Here is an 18112-nt window from a genome sequence, read left to right as displayed (position 1 = left end):
CATTAATTTGTGCCTTTTCGGACCTCGGTTTACAGTGAGGGACAAAGAATAAGTAAACGGTTACAAAATAGGTGCTCTGCGCTTCAGGGACCTTGTCTGTCTTGTTCACAGTTGTCTGGACATTGTCTGGGCCATAGTGCAGGACAAAAACAGAGATGAATGAATGCAGAGTACTAAAGGAACACAGAGTGGAGGTGGTTAGGGAAGGCTTTCTAGAGGAAATGCTGATTATAAAATTTATATAGAAAAAGGGCTAAGAATAGCAAACATAATATAAAAAAGAAAAGATGACAGGAATGTATCCTACCAGCTATCAATTGAAATATTGTAGGAGGTAGGGACCTAAGAAATGTCCAAATCTGTAGAGAATTTTTATGAGTTTATTTGAGTCAAATTGATGGTAGTTGCTGGGACATAAAATCTCAACAGGTTGGGAAAATGCTCTGGAGCAGTTTTGTAGCTTATTTTATACATTAGAATGAAAGGAGGAGATATTAGGTGGGTTACATGAAATCCATTGGTGATAGTTGCAGGGGTCCTCAAACTTTTTAAACAGGAGGGCCAGTTCACTGTCCCTCAGACCACTGGAGGGCTGGAATATAATTAAAAAAAAAAAACTATGAACAAATTCCTATGTGCACTGCGGACCCGGGACGAGTTGGCTGCTAAGCAGGACAGGTAGCGGCACCCGGTGGGCCGGATAAATGTCCTCGGCGGGCCGCATGTGGCCCGTGGGCTGTAGTTTGAGGATGCCTGGTTAAGGGGATGGGAGAAAGTAAAGTGGGGAAATCTCTGGGATTGATAAAAAGGCAAAATAAAGAAATACTTTTTCACATTGGTGGGTACAGGATAATTAATAACATTTACAGCACATGGAAACATTCAGGAACAAGATAATAGTGAGGTATCAGTGGTCTTGTGCTCTGGTGCACGCAGTTGTGCCTTGAAGGGTCTGGAAAAGAAGAGTACTCTGACATTTCAAAGTTATGCTGTCTTAGATCAAAAAGACAATGGACAGGCTCCCTTAAGGTAAAGACTGACCTTTGTCAAGGAAGATACTGGCCTAGGACATGACTCCCTGCTATGACTCCCTTTTAGTTAGGAATTCTTAAGTTCAAATCATCGTATGTAGTTACTTTAGGTCTCTGAGTTTTTAAGGCCCTCCATGCAGGGACTCCCCTGAGTTAGTTAGGTTTACGATGTGGCCCCTTTTTTATTCAGAGTTATCATGGATTCATCATGATCACATTTCTGTGTCAGGCTATGGAGGAAAGTGAGCAGATATGGATTTTAGAAAGGTCACTCCAGTACTATTGTACAGGATGACCTGGGTGGAGAGCACAGTGGGTCCATTAACAGAAAGAGTCAATATCAGAGGAAACTCAGGTTGTGTTTGCTCTGGGACATGTTGATTTTAAGGATCTCTGGGACAGATAAGTAGGTATCTGGAAACTCGGAATGGAGCTTGGGAGAGTTTGAGGCAGATTTCTTAAGTAGTTGTTGAAGTAATAAAAATAACTTTGGTAGATTCCAAGATCAACAGGTAGAGAAGGAAGACAGAGTTGGTGTAAAATGCTTCCTGGAGGAGACAATACGTGTATCTGGGTCTTGAAGGATGGGAGAATCTGAAGAGGCAGTGGTGTGGTACAGGAGTAGCCCAGGTCAGAGGGCAGAGGCAGAAGCTGAGAGAATACAGAGGGTGCTGATGCTGGAGGGTTGGTTATGAGGTTGTCAAGCAAGAGGACCAACCATAGGTGGTGGGGAAACAAGAGGGGCTAAGCAGGAAGGGAAACTTTGTATTGTTCCATTCACACGTGCAAAATGATGGGTACACCCTCACCTTTGCATTCATGGCAAGTCGGATGGCATCTCTCACAGGTCTGTGTCTTTTGGTCTGCATAGTAATGATCTGGGCAGGTGCGTTGACACTCTCCCTTGGAGTGGAGCAGAAAGAAAAATGTATCGCAAGACAGGCAGTCGGTGGGCCTTGGGCCTCTGCAGGCCTTGCAGCTCTTGTTGCACCTCTCACACCGTCCAGTGGAGTTTGCTGCATAATATCTGCAACCAAGGAGGGAAGCAAAGATTAAATTCTTTTTTTTTTTTTTTTTTTTGAGAATTTCTATGAGTTTACTTGAGCCAAACTGATGACATATGCTGGGGAACAAGTTCCCAAATGTTCTTGCAAAGACTGAATTCTAAGCTTTGGAAAAATGGTTAGCCACACAAGCTTAATTTATAAACTGGGTGAATTACCTTTTTCTCTTTAGAATTATTACTAGCTATGATAGTAAATCTAATAATTCTCAGTTTTCTTATCTGCAAATTAGGCATTACAGCCTCTCCCCTGCTATTTGTGAGAATTGTTAGATAACACATATAAAAGGACTTAGTTCTTATCACATACTAGAGGCCCGGTGCATGAAATTGGTGCATGGGTAGGGCCCCTAGGCCTGGCCAGCAATCAGGGCTGATCAGGTTCCCCGCCTCCCCACCTCCCCCATCCCTCCTCAGCGCCCTGCGGCCGCCACTGGGGTCACCTGCCATGTTCTGCACTGCCCCCTGGTTGTCAGCACACATCACAGCGAGCAATCAAATTCCCGTTCTCCTGGTCGAACTCCTGAGGGGGCACTTGGCATATTACCCTTTTATATACTAGTATATAGATAGAAGAAGATAGTAGCACCACAATAATTATTTACTACCTTTGCCTTCTATATATCCCTATGCACTTGAAAATTTGAGCTTTAAGTTGTGTTGAATGGGATCAGAGAATGGAAGACATTTTAAATGTACCTCTGAATGGTTCTTCTAATTTCTCAATATAAAAAACATCTTGAAATAGGAAGTGGCATAAATGATGTTGATGGTTTTTATAATAATACATGTAACCTCTATTTAAAAGATTTTTGGACACCAAATGTAACAATAATCACTGTTCATTATGTTTTTATTATATACCTGATAGTACACTAGGGATTTGATAAACTTAATATTTCACCTTATTGAACCTAAAAATGAAACACTAGAGTGTGGCAGTTAGGAGCTTGCCCTTTGGAACAAGATTACGTGGGGTCAAAGCCCAGCCAAACCACTCCTGAGCTGGGTGACCTTGGGCAAGTCACCCAACTTCTCTGTGTCTCAGGTCTGTAATATGGGGCTAATGTCAGTACCTAAAATTAAACAAGTTATTATTGAGAAACTTGTTAAAACAGCGCCTGACACATTATAAGTAATTAATGTATATTAGTGATAATTATGAATTTCATAGTTAATCCTCATTTCTATTTTATATATGTAAAAACTGAGGCTCAGAATTTATTTTTCATTAATTTAATTAATTTATTTTTAAAATATATTTTATTGAGTTTTTACAGAGAGGAAGGGAGAGGGATAGAGAGTTAGAAACATCCATGAAAGAGAAACATCAATCAGCTGCCTCCTGCACAACCCCCTACTGGGAATGTGCCCACAACCAAGGTACATGTCCTTTACTGGAATCGAACCTGGGACCCTTGAGTCCGCAGGTCGATGCTCTATCCACTGAGCCAAATCGGTTAGGGTGAGGCTCAGAATTTAGACAGCTTAAGGTCAAACAGCTAGTAAAGTAAGACAACGTTATTTGAACTTACCTGTTAAGTAACACTATAAAAAGCAGTGCATTCTTTGAAGGTAAATTAAAAAAAAATTCACATAAGGTATAAGAGATAAAAGGAATCACTGTCAAAGATGAACTTCTTGAGGTCATTGAGTCATCTTGGCCTCTCTGGGCATCTGCACACTGAAGTGATCGTAGAAACCCAAAGGTTCAACCCTTGGTTTCTCTGATGCAATGCCACTGGGTCCAATAGTTTTTTTATTTTTGTTTTTTAAGTTTATTTCAGTGCTACTGACTTGCTGAAAACTAACGCCATGGCTAGATACTGCTGAATCTGCCTCTACTTAGCCATCTGTCACTGATCTGAGTGAGTATACTTGTATCTCAGTGGCCCAGCTTGTGGCAAATCAAATATTGTTTCACCTTGTACAGTTAGATGAAGAATAGTTACTGAAGAACAATTACAGTGAGTCACTCAGTGAAAGTGTGAGGTATTTGAGAGACAAGATGATGAGAGGTTAACAAAAGAAAGCATCAACCATGAACTGAATTGTTGATAAAGATCACATAGATTCAAAAGAGAAAGCAATAGGGCAAAGTGAAAATCCATACAGAATGGAAGGAATACACAGGATTGAAGCCAGAAGATCTGATTTTTAGTTTTTACTCCACCATATACTAGTAGCTCTGTGACTTTGAGTAAGTCATTTAACCTTTCTGAGACTTGCTTCCCTCATCTGTGAAATGGAGAGAATAATATCAACCTAATACAATAGTTGCTAAATCAAATCCTAATGTAAAGATACAAAGTGGAGATGCTATGTAAACTCTAAAGCAGCCTACAGACATTCTTCACTAATGTTATGAAGATGAAAAGAATCAGTAGGAACCCTGGGAAAATTATTAAAGGGTAACGCTAAAAGAAAGACAGTGGGGAGTTTATTGGGTCACATTTAGAGTAGAGGGCCACTACTTACTTTGATGACTCTTTTGCATAAGGTGTTTGTGAAATCTCTTGAGCCTGTAGCTTTGAGGAGGATCTTGTGCACAAGTACAAATGGTTACTGGGGCCTTCAAGATCCTGCTCTGAGGTCAAACACTAAAATAATTGTGTGTGTTGAGACAGGGGGCAGAGAATTACATACCTGCCTTTCCATGGCAAACAGATTTAACATGAAGTTTATGCAATGCATGTGGGTCATTGATTTTACAAGAGAAACAATTTCAGTTAAATATCTCCACTTATACCTCATTAATACCCTGTTTATTCTCCATTAAAGAGATTTATGGCAACCCATGCCTGTCTCCCAATGGACAACTTCACATTCTATATGGAACAATTGTCTTCTTAAATCCATGGTCTGCAATCTATTCAGATGACAGAATTATACCACCTTTTGTGCATAAGAATATTTATGACTTGATTTGAGGAAGATGGAGACTCTTTATATGGGGTCCAGATTTTTTTCAGGCACTTATTAGGATGAAGGGGAAGGGCCAAGGCAGGCAGGTCCCACCCCTCTCTCGTCTGGCAGAGCCCTTTCAGCATCAATCTGGTATGGCTGGTGTGTTTTGAAGGCTGCAATGTGTGCGCCTCTGTGCTGAGGGTTGTAGTAACGTGTGAAAAAGAAGAGGTGTTTTTCTTCCAGGAACTTGTCATTTTTGGGGGAAGAGATATGTAAGAAGAATAAGCTCTTGAAGGTCAAAGTCTTTGCCTTACTCATCTTATACATATAAGGTATTCTTCATTAAGCATGTGTTGAATGAAAGAGCAAGTTAATGAGGTAAATCAAAACACAAGGCAGTGTATAGTACTAAAATGAGTCATACAAACAGCAATTGCTATAGAACTGAAGAAATGTGCCAATTTGGGCAAAAACATTTGGGGAAAGGTTAAGGTTACAGCTTTTCAATCTGGGTCTGGAAACTCTCAGTGCTCTAGGTTTGGAAAGGAAGAGTTAGCAACAGGCCTGTAATCAATCTTTCTCTTTAGTGGGTATGCCTGGGGGTAAAAAAAAAGATGACCCAGTCAATTCCTCTTCCAAATATGCTTGTCAGAAGACCTTTTGATTAAAAAAAAGAAAAGTAATAGAGAGTTCTTACCTGTGAAATGCTTTCAAAAGGATACATCCAGGTGTTTAGGTTGTGTATGGCAATTAAACATGTAACTTGAGAGTTTAAGGGGGGCATGGCAGGTTAGAGAATTAGTGGAGAATTAAATGGAGGTATTTAACTGAAAATTGTTCCTTTTGTGAAAGCAACATTATACATACATTGCTTAGACATCACATATTAAATGTGATAGAACAAATCCAAATGCAGAAGAGAAAGAACCTACATTCATAGACTTGAATTTCTCTAAGGGAAGAATGCGTCACCTCTTCCTGGTTGATCACTTGCAGCCTTTGAATTGTTGGTGAAGTTTGGCATGTGAGTCTGATTTCACAATCTGACCCTTTGTGTTCTCTTACTGGGTCACTTGCCTCTCCTGTTTCCCTTTTCATTACTCTGAACTGGCAGAAATCCTTTGCACACTGTTTGGCCTGGGTTGTACTCTCTCATCTTTGTCCCTTACTGGCAGTGAGACTTCAATCTGGTTATATAAGTGTTCTGAGACCTCGCTTCCTCATCTGCAAAATGGGTTTGCTAATAGTGAGATCTGGATTGCTTATGGAATTAGATGAGGGAAAAGTGGGTTGAGCAACTTACCCTTCCCTGCACTGGGGCAGGCACTCCTTTCCCAGCTGGAACCAGCCTGGTGGGCAGGAGAGGCACTGCGTGCTGTGTCGCCCTTCACATGTCCTACAAGAGCTGTGGCAGGGGTCACAACGGTGGCTGTCTTCATCAGTGTAGTAGCCCTCAGGGCAGTCCTGCACACAGGTCGTGTCTGCCAAGGGAGGAAAAGAGTCTGTCTTGGTATTAAGTATGGCACATATCTCCCAAACCTCCTCTCTCTGCTCCCCACTCTGTACCATGTGGAGGGGTGATGCACAAAGAATGAGACAATGTCCCTGTGGGCTGATGGCTATCCTTGGGAACTAAGATGAATATCCAAGAAATAGATTCAACCATAATGTCATTAGGAGTTGAGAGAAAACAGAGGTCAGAGTGGACTGACCATGTTGGGCAGGACAGAAACCAGTCTGTAAAAATGAGCTAGAGGATGGAGGGGGTCTCCCAGGAGAGGGAGCCCATTTAAGGCAGGGGTGAGTCAGGGCTCCATTGAAGAAAGCAGAAAGTGTGATGATGTCTTCCCACAATCTCAACTTTCTATTTCTAGCCTTGAATGTGTTACCTCCTATATATCAGATTTTATCTTTTGTTCTGCGGTGTTGTCCACACACTCTATTGCTCTTGAAATTTAAATGAATTTAAAATGAAATAAAATTAAAACTTCAGTTCCTCAGTTGCATGAGCACAGATATAAAGCATTTTCATCATGACACAAAGTTCTCTTGGCAGTGAGACTCTGTTTTGCCCATGTATTTAAAAATTAAATTAAAACCTTAAATCTGCTCTGTACAGAGAGATGAATTGGAGTTGAGTTGTTTAGGCCCACATCACCCCAGTCCTTCCTCCGCTAACCCTAGTGGAGCTGCTGATTCTTGTCTTTTCTTCGTCCTCATTAACATTTAGGGGTGGAAATTGAGGGTGGTTTAATTAGAAAGCAAAAAGCTGGGATTTGCTGGCTTTGCAGTTTAGCACACAGTTCTTAGAGGCAACTGCTTCCCCAGCTTTACCTTACCCTCACTGAATGGAAGTCAGGCTCTCCTGCATTTTTAGTTAGCCACGGGTAAAGTTTAGACCGGACCATAAGCCAGTTTGTTTCCATAACTACAGTCAGCATTAAGCACAGGCACTGGTGGAAAAGCTGAATCATATTAGAGCTGCTGTGGACTCAGCCTCTCTACTGGGAGACTCTCTGAGCTACTCGAAGGCAGGGCCATGCCATTCATGTCTGATTTGCCAGCACCACACACAGGGCCAGATCCCCAGTCAACGTTCAATGTTTGTTGGTGGCTATTTTGTTAAAGATGGATGTTGGCACTGGTTCATTGAACAGCTGCTATATCTGGTTAATTATGGGGAAGTCTTAATACTTTAAAGATGAAACACCTCTGTATTAGTTTCCTATTGCTGTAGTAACATATTACCATACACTTAGCAGCTAAAAACAGTACAACTGTATTATCTTATAGTTCTGGAGGTGAGATGTCTAAAATGGGTCCAGGGGGCTATTAACCTTGTAGAGGCTCTGGGGGGAGAATCTGTTTCTTTGTCTTTTCCAGCTTCTAGAGTCTGCCTGTACTCCTTGGCTTGTGGCCTCCTCCTCTATCTTCACAGTCACAACATAGAATCTTCTCTCCCTCTCTGTTCCTCTGCTCTGACATCTCATAGCCTTGAACTACTAATGTTGATCATCCTGCCTCCCTCTTATAAGGACCCTTGTGATAATCCAGGATAATCCTCCTAAATCAAAACTATTAATTCAATTACATCTGCAAAAAATCCCTTTTGCCATGTTAAGTACATATTTCCAGGTCTGGGGATTAGGACATGGACATTTTTAGGGTGCTAATATTGTTTCTAGGGGGTTTAGTATTGTTCAGTCTACCACAACCTCTGGAGGAATTATCTAGTTTATTCCTAGCTGGACCTTCGAGAGGGTAGTGGTGAGGGACGGAGTGGGAGGATATGAGAAGATCAGGCCTGAGCACATTCTGTGCCCAGCCCTTGGGGGACTGTGTAGAGGCTCACACAGTGTGTGCTGTGTTACACCTTAGTGCTGAAGTCTCCGTTCTAGTCCGGTTCATATTCCTAGTTTAAGAGAAGATCACCTTGTAATGATAAGACATCTTCCTGTCTGTGTGAAAGTACCTGAGGTGGTCACCAGGAGCACTCTAAGTTGGGGATAATTAGAAAAGAAGGTCCTGGTGTTTGGATGATAGAAAGATCTGGAATGTTCGCATGAAGCAGTAACGGTTGGGAAGAAAGGTCACTGAGATTTGTGTAAGTGGCACTAACATGGATGGATGGAGAAGACTGATGTCTTAGAGAGCCTTCTATTGGGAGTTGATCAGGAATGATATGAGGAAAGCTTCCAGGGGAATGGTGCCCTTGGAATGACATCTCAACAGGAAGAGGAGAAATTGTTACCTATTTCTACTCTGAGTGTCTTGTTTCTCAGGTATGCTCTGCTGGGTTGAGGAACTCTTTAACATTTTCCCAGTCTTCAGCATACTTGCCTCTTTCTTCTCTTTCCCACACACCTTCATTGCTTTTTTCACTTCACTGGGGCTTTGTTTCGTTTTCTTTCTCCCATACCTGTGTTAAGCCCAATCATGGTATCCCTGGAAACCTGAGGACATTGCCTCACATTAGCAATAACCTTCACAGGTGACCTGCTGGAGGTGGCCAGCCCCAGACTGGGGCATACTTTGTTTAAGAAGATGTATTAATCAACAGATGCCAAATCAAGGGGAAATTTGGATGAGGTGATGAATATCATAAAATGTCTCTTCACAGACTGCTTTTTAATCACAAGGGAAAATAGTAACTACAAAGTGGAGAAATTAGACAGCACCCTGAACAGGATAACATCACTGTAGATGGGCAGGTAGGTGAAGGTCATGTGTCTCCAGAAGGACACAACAGCTATGTAGTGTTCCTGCTGAGAATGCATAATCTCCATCTAATCCTGGGGAAATGTCACACAAACCCCAATGGAGGTTAGGACTGTGTTCTTCTAAAATGTCAACATTATAAAAGAAAAAGAGTATGTGGAAATGTGTCAAATTAAAGGAGGTTAGGCCTAGCCAGTTTGGCTCAGTGGATAGAGGGTCGGCCTGCAGACTGAAGGGTCTGGGGTTTGATTCCGGTCAGGGGCACATGCTAGAGAGTTGTGGGCTCGATCCCCAGGAGGGGGCCTGCAGGAGACAGCCAATCAATGATTCTCTCTCATCATTGATGTTTCTCTCTCTCTCTCTCTCTCCCTTCCTTTCTGAAATCAATCAAGATGTATTTTTTAAAAAAAAGGAGGCTAAAGAGACATGGCATCTAAATGCCATGACTGTGGACTGGACCCTGTTCTAAAGGGGATTTGACACAATTATAAATATGGATGGGATATTAAAGTATGGTATCAGTGCTAAATTCACTAGTGTTGACAACTGCACTGTGGTCATGTAAGAAAGCATTCCTAGTCTTAGGAAGTAAATGCATACTAAAGTATTTGTGGGAAAGGGGCCATGATGGAAGAAACATCCTCAAATGGTTCAGAAAAGATTTGTTGTGAATTATGTATACTTATGCACAGAGAGAGAGAGAGGGAACAAGAACAAGACTGATAAAGCAAATGGGGTAAAAGATTAACAAAAGAAGAGGTAAAGGGCATATGTGTGGTGTGCCATGTACTATTCTCACTTTTCCATCTTTTCTGTGGGTCTGAAACATTTGCAGACACAAAGTAAAAAATTAAGAAGAAAGACACCAATATCTACTGGGCACCAGGCATTATGAAAGGTAGTTTCCCAGATGGAGGGAAAGACAGAGCCCGCCTCAGAGAAAAGTGACTCACTGAGAAGGAGGTTGTCCCTCGGGCAGGTGTGGCACTGGTCCTCAGAGGGCCCCGTGCAGCGGAAGCACTTGGTGTGACAGGGCTTGCAGCCCAGAGCCTCCTCATCCCAGTACTCGGAGGGGGCACATTCCTTGTGAGGCACGCAGTCCCCATGGCTGTTCAGCCTCAGGCCTTCCAGACAGGTCGTGCAGGTCCCAGGTGATGAGCAGGTCTGGCAGGACCTGGGGCAATCTGTGGGCAGGGTGAGGGCAGCAGACAGAGAGTGAGAGTGGCCAGGGTGCCCCAGTAAGAAATAAGTTCCCCCTGGAAAGGTTATTCACATGCCTTCCTCGTTTCTTCCAGAGATTTCTAGGGCTCTGTGCCAACAGTGTGGAGTCATGAGTTGGGTACTGCTCTTGAGCTCTGGGTGGAGCATTCTTGTTGCTGTTTCATATTCTCTGTAATAATTCTGCCCTTCCTGCAACAGCCACCTCAGAAATATTAGTAAGACTCACTATAATTACCCAAACTGCAACGAAATAAGAGGCAATTCTGCAGCAGAATGGTCACCATCATAATTCCTATTCTGTGGTCCTCCAATGACCTCCCCAAATACCTTGAGCTTGTCACTAGCATTGGTATATATTATCATTACCTGTTGAGTAAAAAGGTCTCTTTTATATTCATTTATGAATGCACAATGCCTAGGAGGGCCTGGCATATAACAGGCACTCGGTAAATATTTGTTAGATATTTTAAGAACAACATACTCCCACCTCGCGGTTTTAGCAGTGTGGTTTCCTCTGCCTAGAATTCTCATCTCCCAGGTATATGCGTGGTTTGCTCCCTCCATTTATCAGTGGTACCTTCCAGGCCCCCCTTTCTCTAATTTCAGCTCCATTCTGCCCAACTTCCTATCTCCCTTCTCTGCCTTATTTTTCCTTTTGACTATCTTCTTTAGAGTCTGCCTTCACCAATAGAATGTAAGCTCCAGAAGGCAGGACTCTGTCAGTATTGTTCCCTGCTGTTCCACAGGCCTGAAGAGCACATGGCACATAGGAGGCCCCCAATCAGCACTCACTGTTTAATAGACACATAGTATTATTATTGTGATTATCGCCATCTCATTTTATCTGTATCAGGAAATTGAGGCTGGAGGTGCTAAGTCACCTGGCTGGAAAAGAGCAGGGTCAGGAGTTTAACCCAGGACCTTTACAAGATCTCTTGCTCTTTCTGCCCCAGTGCCTCAGAAAAGGTATGGGATTTCAAAGGTGTCTGTGCTATCTCATAGGGGATAATTTGAGGTGATCAGAATGGATCCCAAGTCCTTATGTTCCTCAGAGGAGATCCTGCTTGGAGATTGCTTGGTTACAGATGCTTCTCTATACCTACTTAAATCTTAAGTTTCAGGTCAGGTCCTTGTTTCTCTCTCTGGAAAGTCAGGTGGTCACTTCTAATGCCAGCTTCCCTCTAATGCTGGTGTAAGGTGCAATAGCATGGCAGGGAAAGACCTCAAGTCAGTTTCCAACAGTGGAGCTGGTCTGAATGAGCCCAGGTATCTGTCCTTTTTTTTTTTTTTTTTTTTTTTTTTTTTTTTTTTTTTGGTATCTGTACTTTTTAAAAGCTCTCCAGTTGATACCAGTGGGCAAACGGGGATGAGGACCAGGGGCCCTTCTCAATGAGAAAATTAAATCAGGTAAATTAAGTACAGTAAATACTCTGAGGCCTGTTAGGTTCTCTATATGGCAAATTACTTTTATTGTTGAGCACCAGAGAAAGGCCAGAAGTGGATCCCCAGTTCCTGCCCCAGTACAAGCAAGATGGCACTGCAGGCCTTTGGCTGAGTCTCTATACTTCTCGTGGGAGCTGACCCCCAACTCCTCAGGCTCCCTTCCTCTCTCCCCTTCTGCTATACAGGCACAGCCGCCCATCTTCAAGTCCATGTTTTTCCACAAGTAGCTGGGTGGGACCTTGACACTAAAGAATGTACATGACACACAAAAGAGTTTATCCCGATCACAAGGCTAGAGCAGAAAGCCTTTAGGAGTAAGTACCGTATATCTTTATGTCTTACAAAGAGCTATTCCCTGGGTACGTTCTTGGATGTGAGTGGCCCAAGGTTGCTTCTGCCATGTGAGTTCACCCTGAGGCTCTCACGGGGTTTCCAGGGCCTGCCTCTGGATATCTGTCTATCTTGTGTTTGCTTGGAGGCAACACTGGGGGCGAAATTACCGCTGTCTGCCTAGTTGGAGTGAATCCTGCAACTCTAGTTAACAATACTATATTGTACACTTGAAAGTTTCAAAGAGAGTAGATCTTAAATGTTGTTACCAAAAAAAAAAAAAAAAAAAAAAGTAACTACATGGGCGATAGATGTGCTAACTGACCTTATGTGGTCATCATTTCTCAACACATCTGTATATCAAATCATCATGTTGTACATCTTAAACTTACATAATATTATATGTCAATTACACCTTAATAAAATGGGGGAAAAAGAGAAAAGTTCCTTTCCCCAGAATGCCTCTCACTTGCTTGAGAATTCCCCTAGTAATGGGCAATTTATTAAAAACTGTTCCCTGAAAACTAGTAAGGGGCAAAGAATTCACGCCCAGTTAAAACATAAGAGGGCATAAGTAAGACTATTAGTCAACTCTTTCTTGAGCATGTAGGGATTGAAGTGTCCAGTGGGACATGAATTAGAGGACCCAGGGCAGGAGGAACTGGTAGCTTTAGGGAGGCAAATGATGAAGGGAGACAAGAGGCACTGAGAAAATCCTCTATGGCCCAGCTCTCCTTATGCTGCTATAAACTCTTAATGGCTTAAACTTTTAAGAAAAATCTCCCATTTGGGTGACTTTTGAGGGCTCATTATCTCTTTTAAATGCTTATGTGAGAATCCTTTTAGATCAGCCACTGTTGTGGAGGGTCAACATTATTCCTTGCTGATAAAAGTTATATGATCAAAGCTAATGAGTGATTCATCTAAAAAATAAATTAGAGCAGATTCAAAATATGAGGGAAATGGGTGGGACAACAGTTTTGAGCCTGGAACTGTGCAAATCCCACATCCTACTTGGTCTTGGCCGAATCCCATTATCCCATCAGGTTCCCTGGGATTCATCACTTGGTCATGTACCCCGAAGTCTTTACCTTTGCAGTCATTAGTCTTTCTTTCATAGTAAGTTCCTGCTGGACACTTGTCCATGCACTGCCCATCATAGAGAACGGAGTAGTACTTAGCACAGAGGTCGCAGTTGTCTGCTGAGGGGCCGCTGCACTCCAGACAGTCTTTGTGGCAGGGGAAGCATTGGTGGGCGTCTTCGTCCTTGTAGAACTGCTGGGGACAGGACTGATGGCACATATCCTCGTGTAGGAAGAAGGCAGGCATGCACTCTGGGGGTAGGGAAACAGCAGTTATTCCCAGGGGAGACAGGAGAAAGGAATTCCTTCCACAGTGGCCCATCCTCCACCACTTTGCCTCATTTGACCTGAGTGTACACTTGCCCCATCTCCACCCAGCCAGGGCACATCATCCATGCCCCCAAAGCCTTGCCTTTGGATTGGAGACCACATATGGAGACCTGTTTAGATGGTGCTGGGTTTCTAACCTGAAATGATCTGCCCCTTGGAGGTGCAAAAAATTGTAATGCTGTGGCATATATGTGATGGCTGAGACGCTGGAGGTGCTGTTCCAAAAGCCCAGAAAGCATTACAATTTTCCAAGCTGTACCCGGCACCTCAGGCTTTATTTTGTGCACAAAGCAGTATAGGAACTCTTGGATGAGGTAATTTTTCACTCACTGATAGGGGTAGACTAATGAAATATACATGGCTAGTCAGTATGAAGAATGCATTGTGGGTTTGTGTTCGTTCTCTTATTTCAGGGGGAAGGAAATTCTGGAAAACACTTCGGATAGGATAGCACCAATTAAACGAGCCTGTCTTGTTCTGGAGAGGAAATCGGCATTTCTTGGAAGATAATTCCAGAGAAAACAATTCCTATCCAGAATGCTATTCTTGGAGTTAATACTGAAGAGTACTATTCATGGGTGTGGACGAAATAATACAAAATGTACTCTTGTCTGTATTAACTTGCAGAATCCAAAATGGAAAGGCTTTACCTCACCCTCACTTTTGTCAGTGATGCACAGAGGTTGATACATTTTAGTAAAGTTTTCCCGGTTCTGCTTGGACATCCCACGCTCAGCTGGTTGGCCCCCAGCTGGGTAGCTCGGCAGAGCCACGCTCTCCCATGGGATGCTCCCAGGTACCTTTGCAGGTTTTCTCATGGATGCACTCCTGACACATCTCTGGGCAATGCTTGCACACCCCTTCCACGGCCACATGCCTCTCAGAGCAGGTTTCCTGGCACACCCCCTGGTCCAGGACAAGGCCCCTTTCACAGGATTGGCAGTTGGTGGCATTTCCTTCACATTTTCTGCAAGGGGAGCTACAGCGTTTGCATATGCCGTCTTCTGCATAGAAGCCCCTGTGCGGAGAAGAGAGAGCTACTGGGGAAGCCTTCCAAGCAGGAAAATGATTCACACCTGGTGACAAAGGAGTTAGGGCTGAAAACGAAGGACTGCTGCTCATGTCGGCCAAAATGAATTAATCAGATTTCCTGAGGAAGTATGGTAAAAAATCAAGTCTGGAAAAATAAAATAAAAGGGGTAGATATCACCCTTGTGAATTTGGTTTGTTTGAAAACAACTTCGGTTAATTTATTTGTATAAACTTTAGTCATTTGATTTCCCTATTTTAATTTGACTTTAATTTATTTTATTTTTTCTTGGTAGAGCCTTATGTTACAGCAGAAAATGCTGTCTGTTCAATTAATACATTTTTAAAAATAAAAATTCCATTTAGCAAATTAAAAAAAATATTTTTAAAAGGCTCAAAAGATTTACTACCCTTAATAAATATTGGAAGCATTTTTGCTTTTGGATGTTCCCAGCCAACCACTGATGGCTTTTTTCAACATACTCACATGACATTTGCATACAGCACCAAATACTTGGAGCACTGCGATTGGAGTATACCATATTTTTCTGTGTATAAGATGCCATCATGTATAAGATGCCCCCTACTTTTCGAACTCAAAATTAAGAAATCAATATTTTAAACATAAAGCAGAACACATTTTTATTTAGTAACTAGAGGCCTGGTGCATGAAATTCAGCCTCTCGCAATACAGACCCCTCAGGGAATGTCTGACTGTCGGTTTAGGCCCATCCTTCTCGCAATCTGGGACCGCTGGCTCCTAACCGCTCACCTGCCTGCCTGATCGTCCCTGACCACTCTGCCTGCCTGATCACCCCTAACCACTCGCCTGCTGCCTGATTGCCCCTAACTGATCACCCCTAACTGCTCACCTGCCTGCCTGATCGCCCCTGACCGCTTCTGCCTCAGCCCCTGCCGCCACGGCTTCATCAGGAAGGACGTCCACAATGATGTCCAGAAGGTCGTTCGGCTGTCCGGTCTAATTAGCATATTACACTTTTATTATCATAGATTACCGGAGGTAATGTTCACATACCAGTACTATGATATGCAGCATATCACTTTATTCAGCTCTGTTGCATTACTGGTCTCTTCATCACTATTAGTTCCAGACATATCAACTTCTTCAACTTCTATTGTATCACTGCTGTCTTCTGAGTCACTGTCTATATATGTGAGATCATCTTCAGTTCCGTCCATGGCATTGCTGTTTCCACATTTCTTGAAGGACTTCATAATCACCTCTTGTTTGATGCCATACCATGAGTTTCGGACCCAATTGCAGACCTCAGTGATGGTTGTTTTTTTCACCCTTCATGTTGGTGTCAAGTTATCACCTGCTTTTTGCATCTATCTACTCCATTCTTCTCTCATCAAGGCTTTAAATGGCTTGTTGATTGAAACATCTAGTGGCTGTAGCTGACCTGTAAGTCCACCAGGAATAACTGCTAGGTGTGTTTGCAAATCTGATGCAACCCTTTTTGTCTTTTCTGTTAAATGTGCTCAGAACTGATTAAAGACAAGTAGGACTGGCTTCTTTCAGAGCTCTCTAGGTCTTCTGGACCAAACCTTTGCAAACCAAATGGCCATAATGTCTTCATTCATCCTTCCCTTCTCTTGAACATGCACAATAATGCCAGGTGGTATGATCTCTTTAGGATATGTTTTCCTCTTAAAAATAAGCATAGGAGGCAGTTTAGTACCATCTGCACAGCATGAGAGCACAGCAGCATAGTGTGTCTTTTCATGGCCACTTGTTGATTGCCACTGTTTTGATTCCTTTCACATCAACAGTTCTGTTGGAAGGCACATCAGAATTGAGAGTCATCTCATTCATGTTTACAATCTGACTTGGTTCAAAATCACATTTTTTTCCGAAGTTGTATGACATAGGAGTGAAACTGTTGGACTTTATCCTTATAAACTGGTGGCATTTTCGGAGCTAACTTGCTCATGTCCTCATGGCCAACCCTTCTCTCCTCATGAAATTGAAGCACCTTTTTCTTTCCTATAAAATCAACTTGCAGACATTCTTGCCTGACATTGAATAAGCTTGGCTGACACACATAAGCCACTCTAGCGCTGCTCCATAATCCAAGTCTTAAGCCTTGGCTCCAGGTTTGCCCTTTTTGCTGTTTTTCTCTTAAGGCCTTCTTTTTTGGCATTTTAAGGAGTTGTTCTTCCTGTTTTCTCCATTGTCTAATCATACACTCAGTGGGAGGAGGTCCACATTGTCTCTCTGGAGCTTTATTTCCATGCTCATTTGCATAGCTGATTATATTCAGTTTGAATTTTTCAGAGTAAGATAATCACTTACTAGTATTTATCTTTATTTTTTGACATCTTATGGGCTCAGAATGCTCAGGTCCCTTTTGCATCTGTGCACTCTCCACCTTCACCTCCAATTATGGCATCAGCTGACGTCAGTAACAATAAGGCTCATGATTGGAGGAAACCTATTTGACAAGGTATGGGCAGCTACACACTCACACACCTCCCTGCTTGGCTGACTTCCGTGTATAAGATGTTCCTCAATTTTCAGTCTAATCATTTTAGGAAAATGTAGCGTCATATACACGGAAAAATACGGTATGTTGTGTGGTTGACTTCTTCCAGGTGGAATCTGATGTCTGTATATTCATTGTACCTCTGAATGATTTAACTATCACACCATAGAAATCACTAATTTCTTGTATACATATAGTAAACAACAATACATTGAATTTGTCAGGAAGAAATAGGATGGGGCAAAGAAACTAGAAACTATTTCTAATGTAGTTTCAAGAAAGAAAAATGGAAGAAAAGCAACTTGGGTCTAAGAGGGGAAACTAAATATCATTCATCTGAAAGCCAAGACCAGGCTCCTCACACATTCTGGACCACGATGGAGAGCACTGGGAGAACAAGGATGCTGCTACTTTGTCTAGCCCAGCCAATCTCTCAAAAATAAATTTGGCCCTGGCCCATGTTCCCAGTGGTTAGATCCTCTGCCTGTGCACTGAGAGGTCTTGGGTTTGAGTCCCGGTCAGCAACACATACTGGTTGGGGCTTGTGTGGGAGGCAGCCAGTCGATGTGTCTTTCTCATATCTATGTCTGTCTGTCTGTCTCTCTCTCTCCTCCTTTCTTACTCCCTTCCACTCTTTTTGAAAAGTAATGGAAGAAATATTCTCAGGTGAGGGCTAACAAATAAATAAATAAATAAATAAATAAATAAATAAATAAATAAAATAAAAATGAATTTGATAAGACAGTGGATAGAAATGTATTATATGTTTACCAAGAGTTCGCTTGAACTTGAGAAATTTGAAATTAAAGGAATTTAGTGCATTCTCAAACATATCACATCTTCTACGTGAATGAGAATGGGATGGATTCATTGTTTCTGTGTAGTGAAGAACTTGGCCTCACCCAAAGAGAGGTCTGGCCATTGTTTCTGTGTAGTGAAGAACTTGGCCTC

The 18112-nt window shown here is 42.4% G+C and overlaps 1 protein-coding gene across 3 annotated transcripts in view; it reads right to left on the bottom strand.

The window, feature by feature from the left end:
- The window catches only part of PCSK5 (proprotein convertase subtilisin/kexin type 5), a gene marked incomplete at its 3' end in the record, with an annotated part of 433646 nt that overhangs the window by 9582 nt on the left and 405952 nt on the right, over positions 1-18112 (bottom strand). For all 3 annotated transcript variants that reach the window (XM_080668429.1, XM_080668430.1, XM_080668431.1), the window contains 5 exons: positions 14426-14643; positions 13305-13547; positions 10173-10403; positions 6305-6482; positions 1841-2058 (listed from right to left, as the gene is read on the bottom strand). In XM_080668429.1, the coding sequence (XP_080524555.1) occupies positions 1841-2058; positions 6305-6482; positions 10173-10403; positions 13305-13547; positions 14426-14643 (1088 nt within the window). The remainder of the gene's footprint in view (positions 1-1840; positions 2059-6304; positions 6483-10172; positions 10404-13304; positions 13548-14425; positions 14644-18112) is intronic.

The sequence above is a fragment of the Plecotus auritus genome, assembly GCF_963455305.1.
Source record: "Plecotus auritus genome assembly, chromosome: 5".
Taxonomy (NCBI): Eukaryota; Metazoa; Chordata; class Mammalia; order Chiroptera; family Vespertilionidae; genus Plecotus; species Plecotus auritus.
Note: the sequence above shows the minus strand (reverse complement) of the source record. Positions and strands in the feature narration are given on the sequence as shown.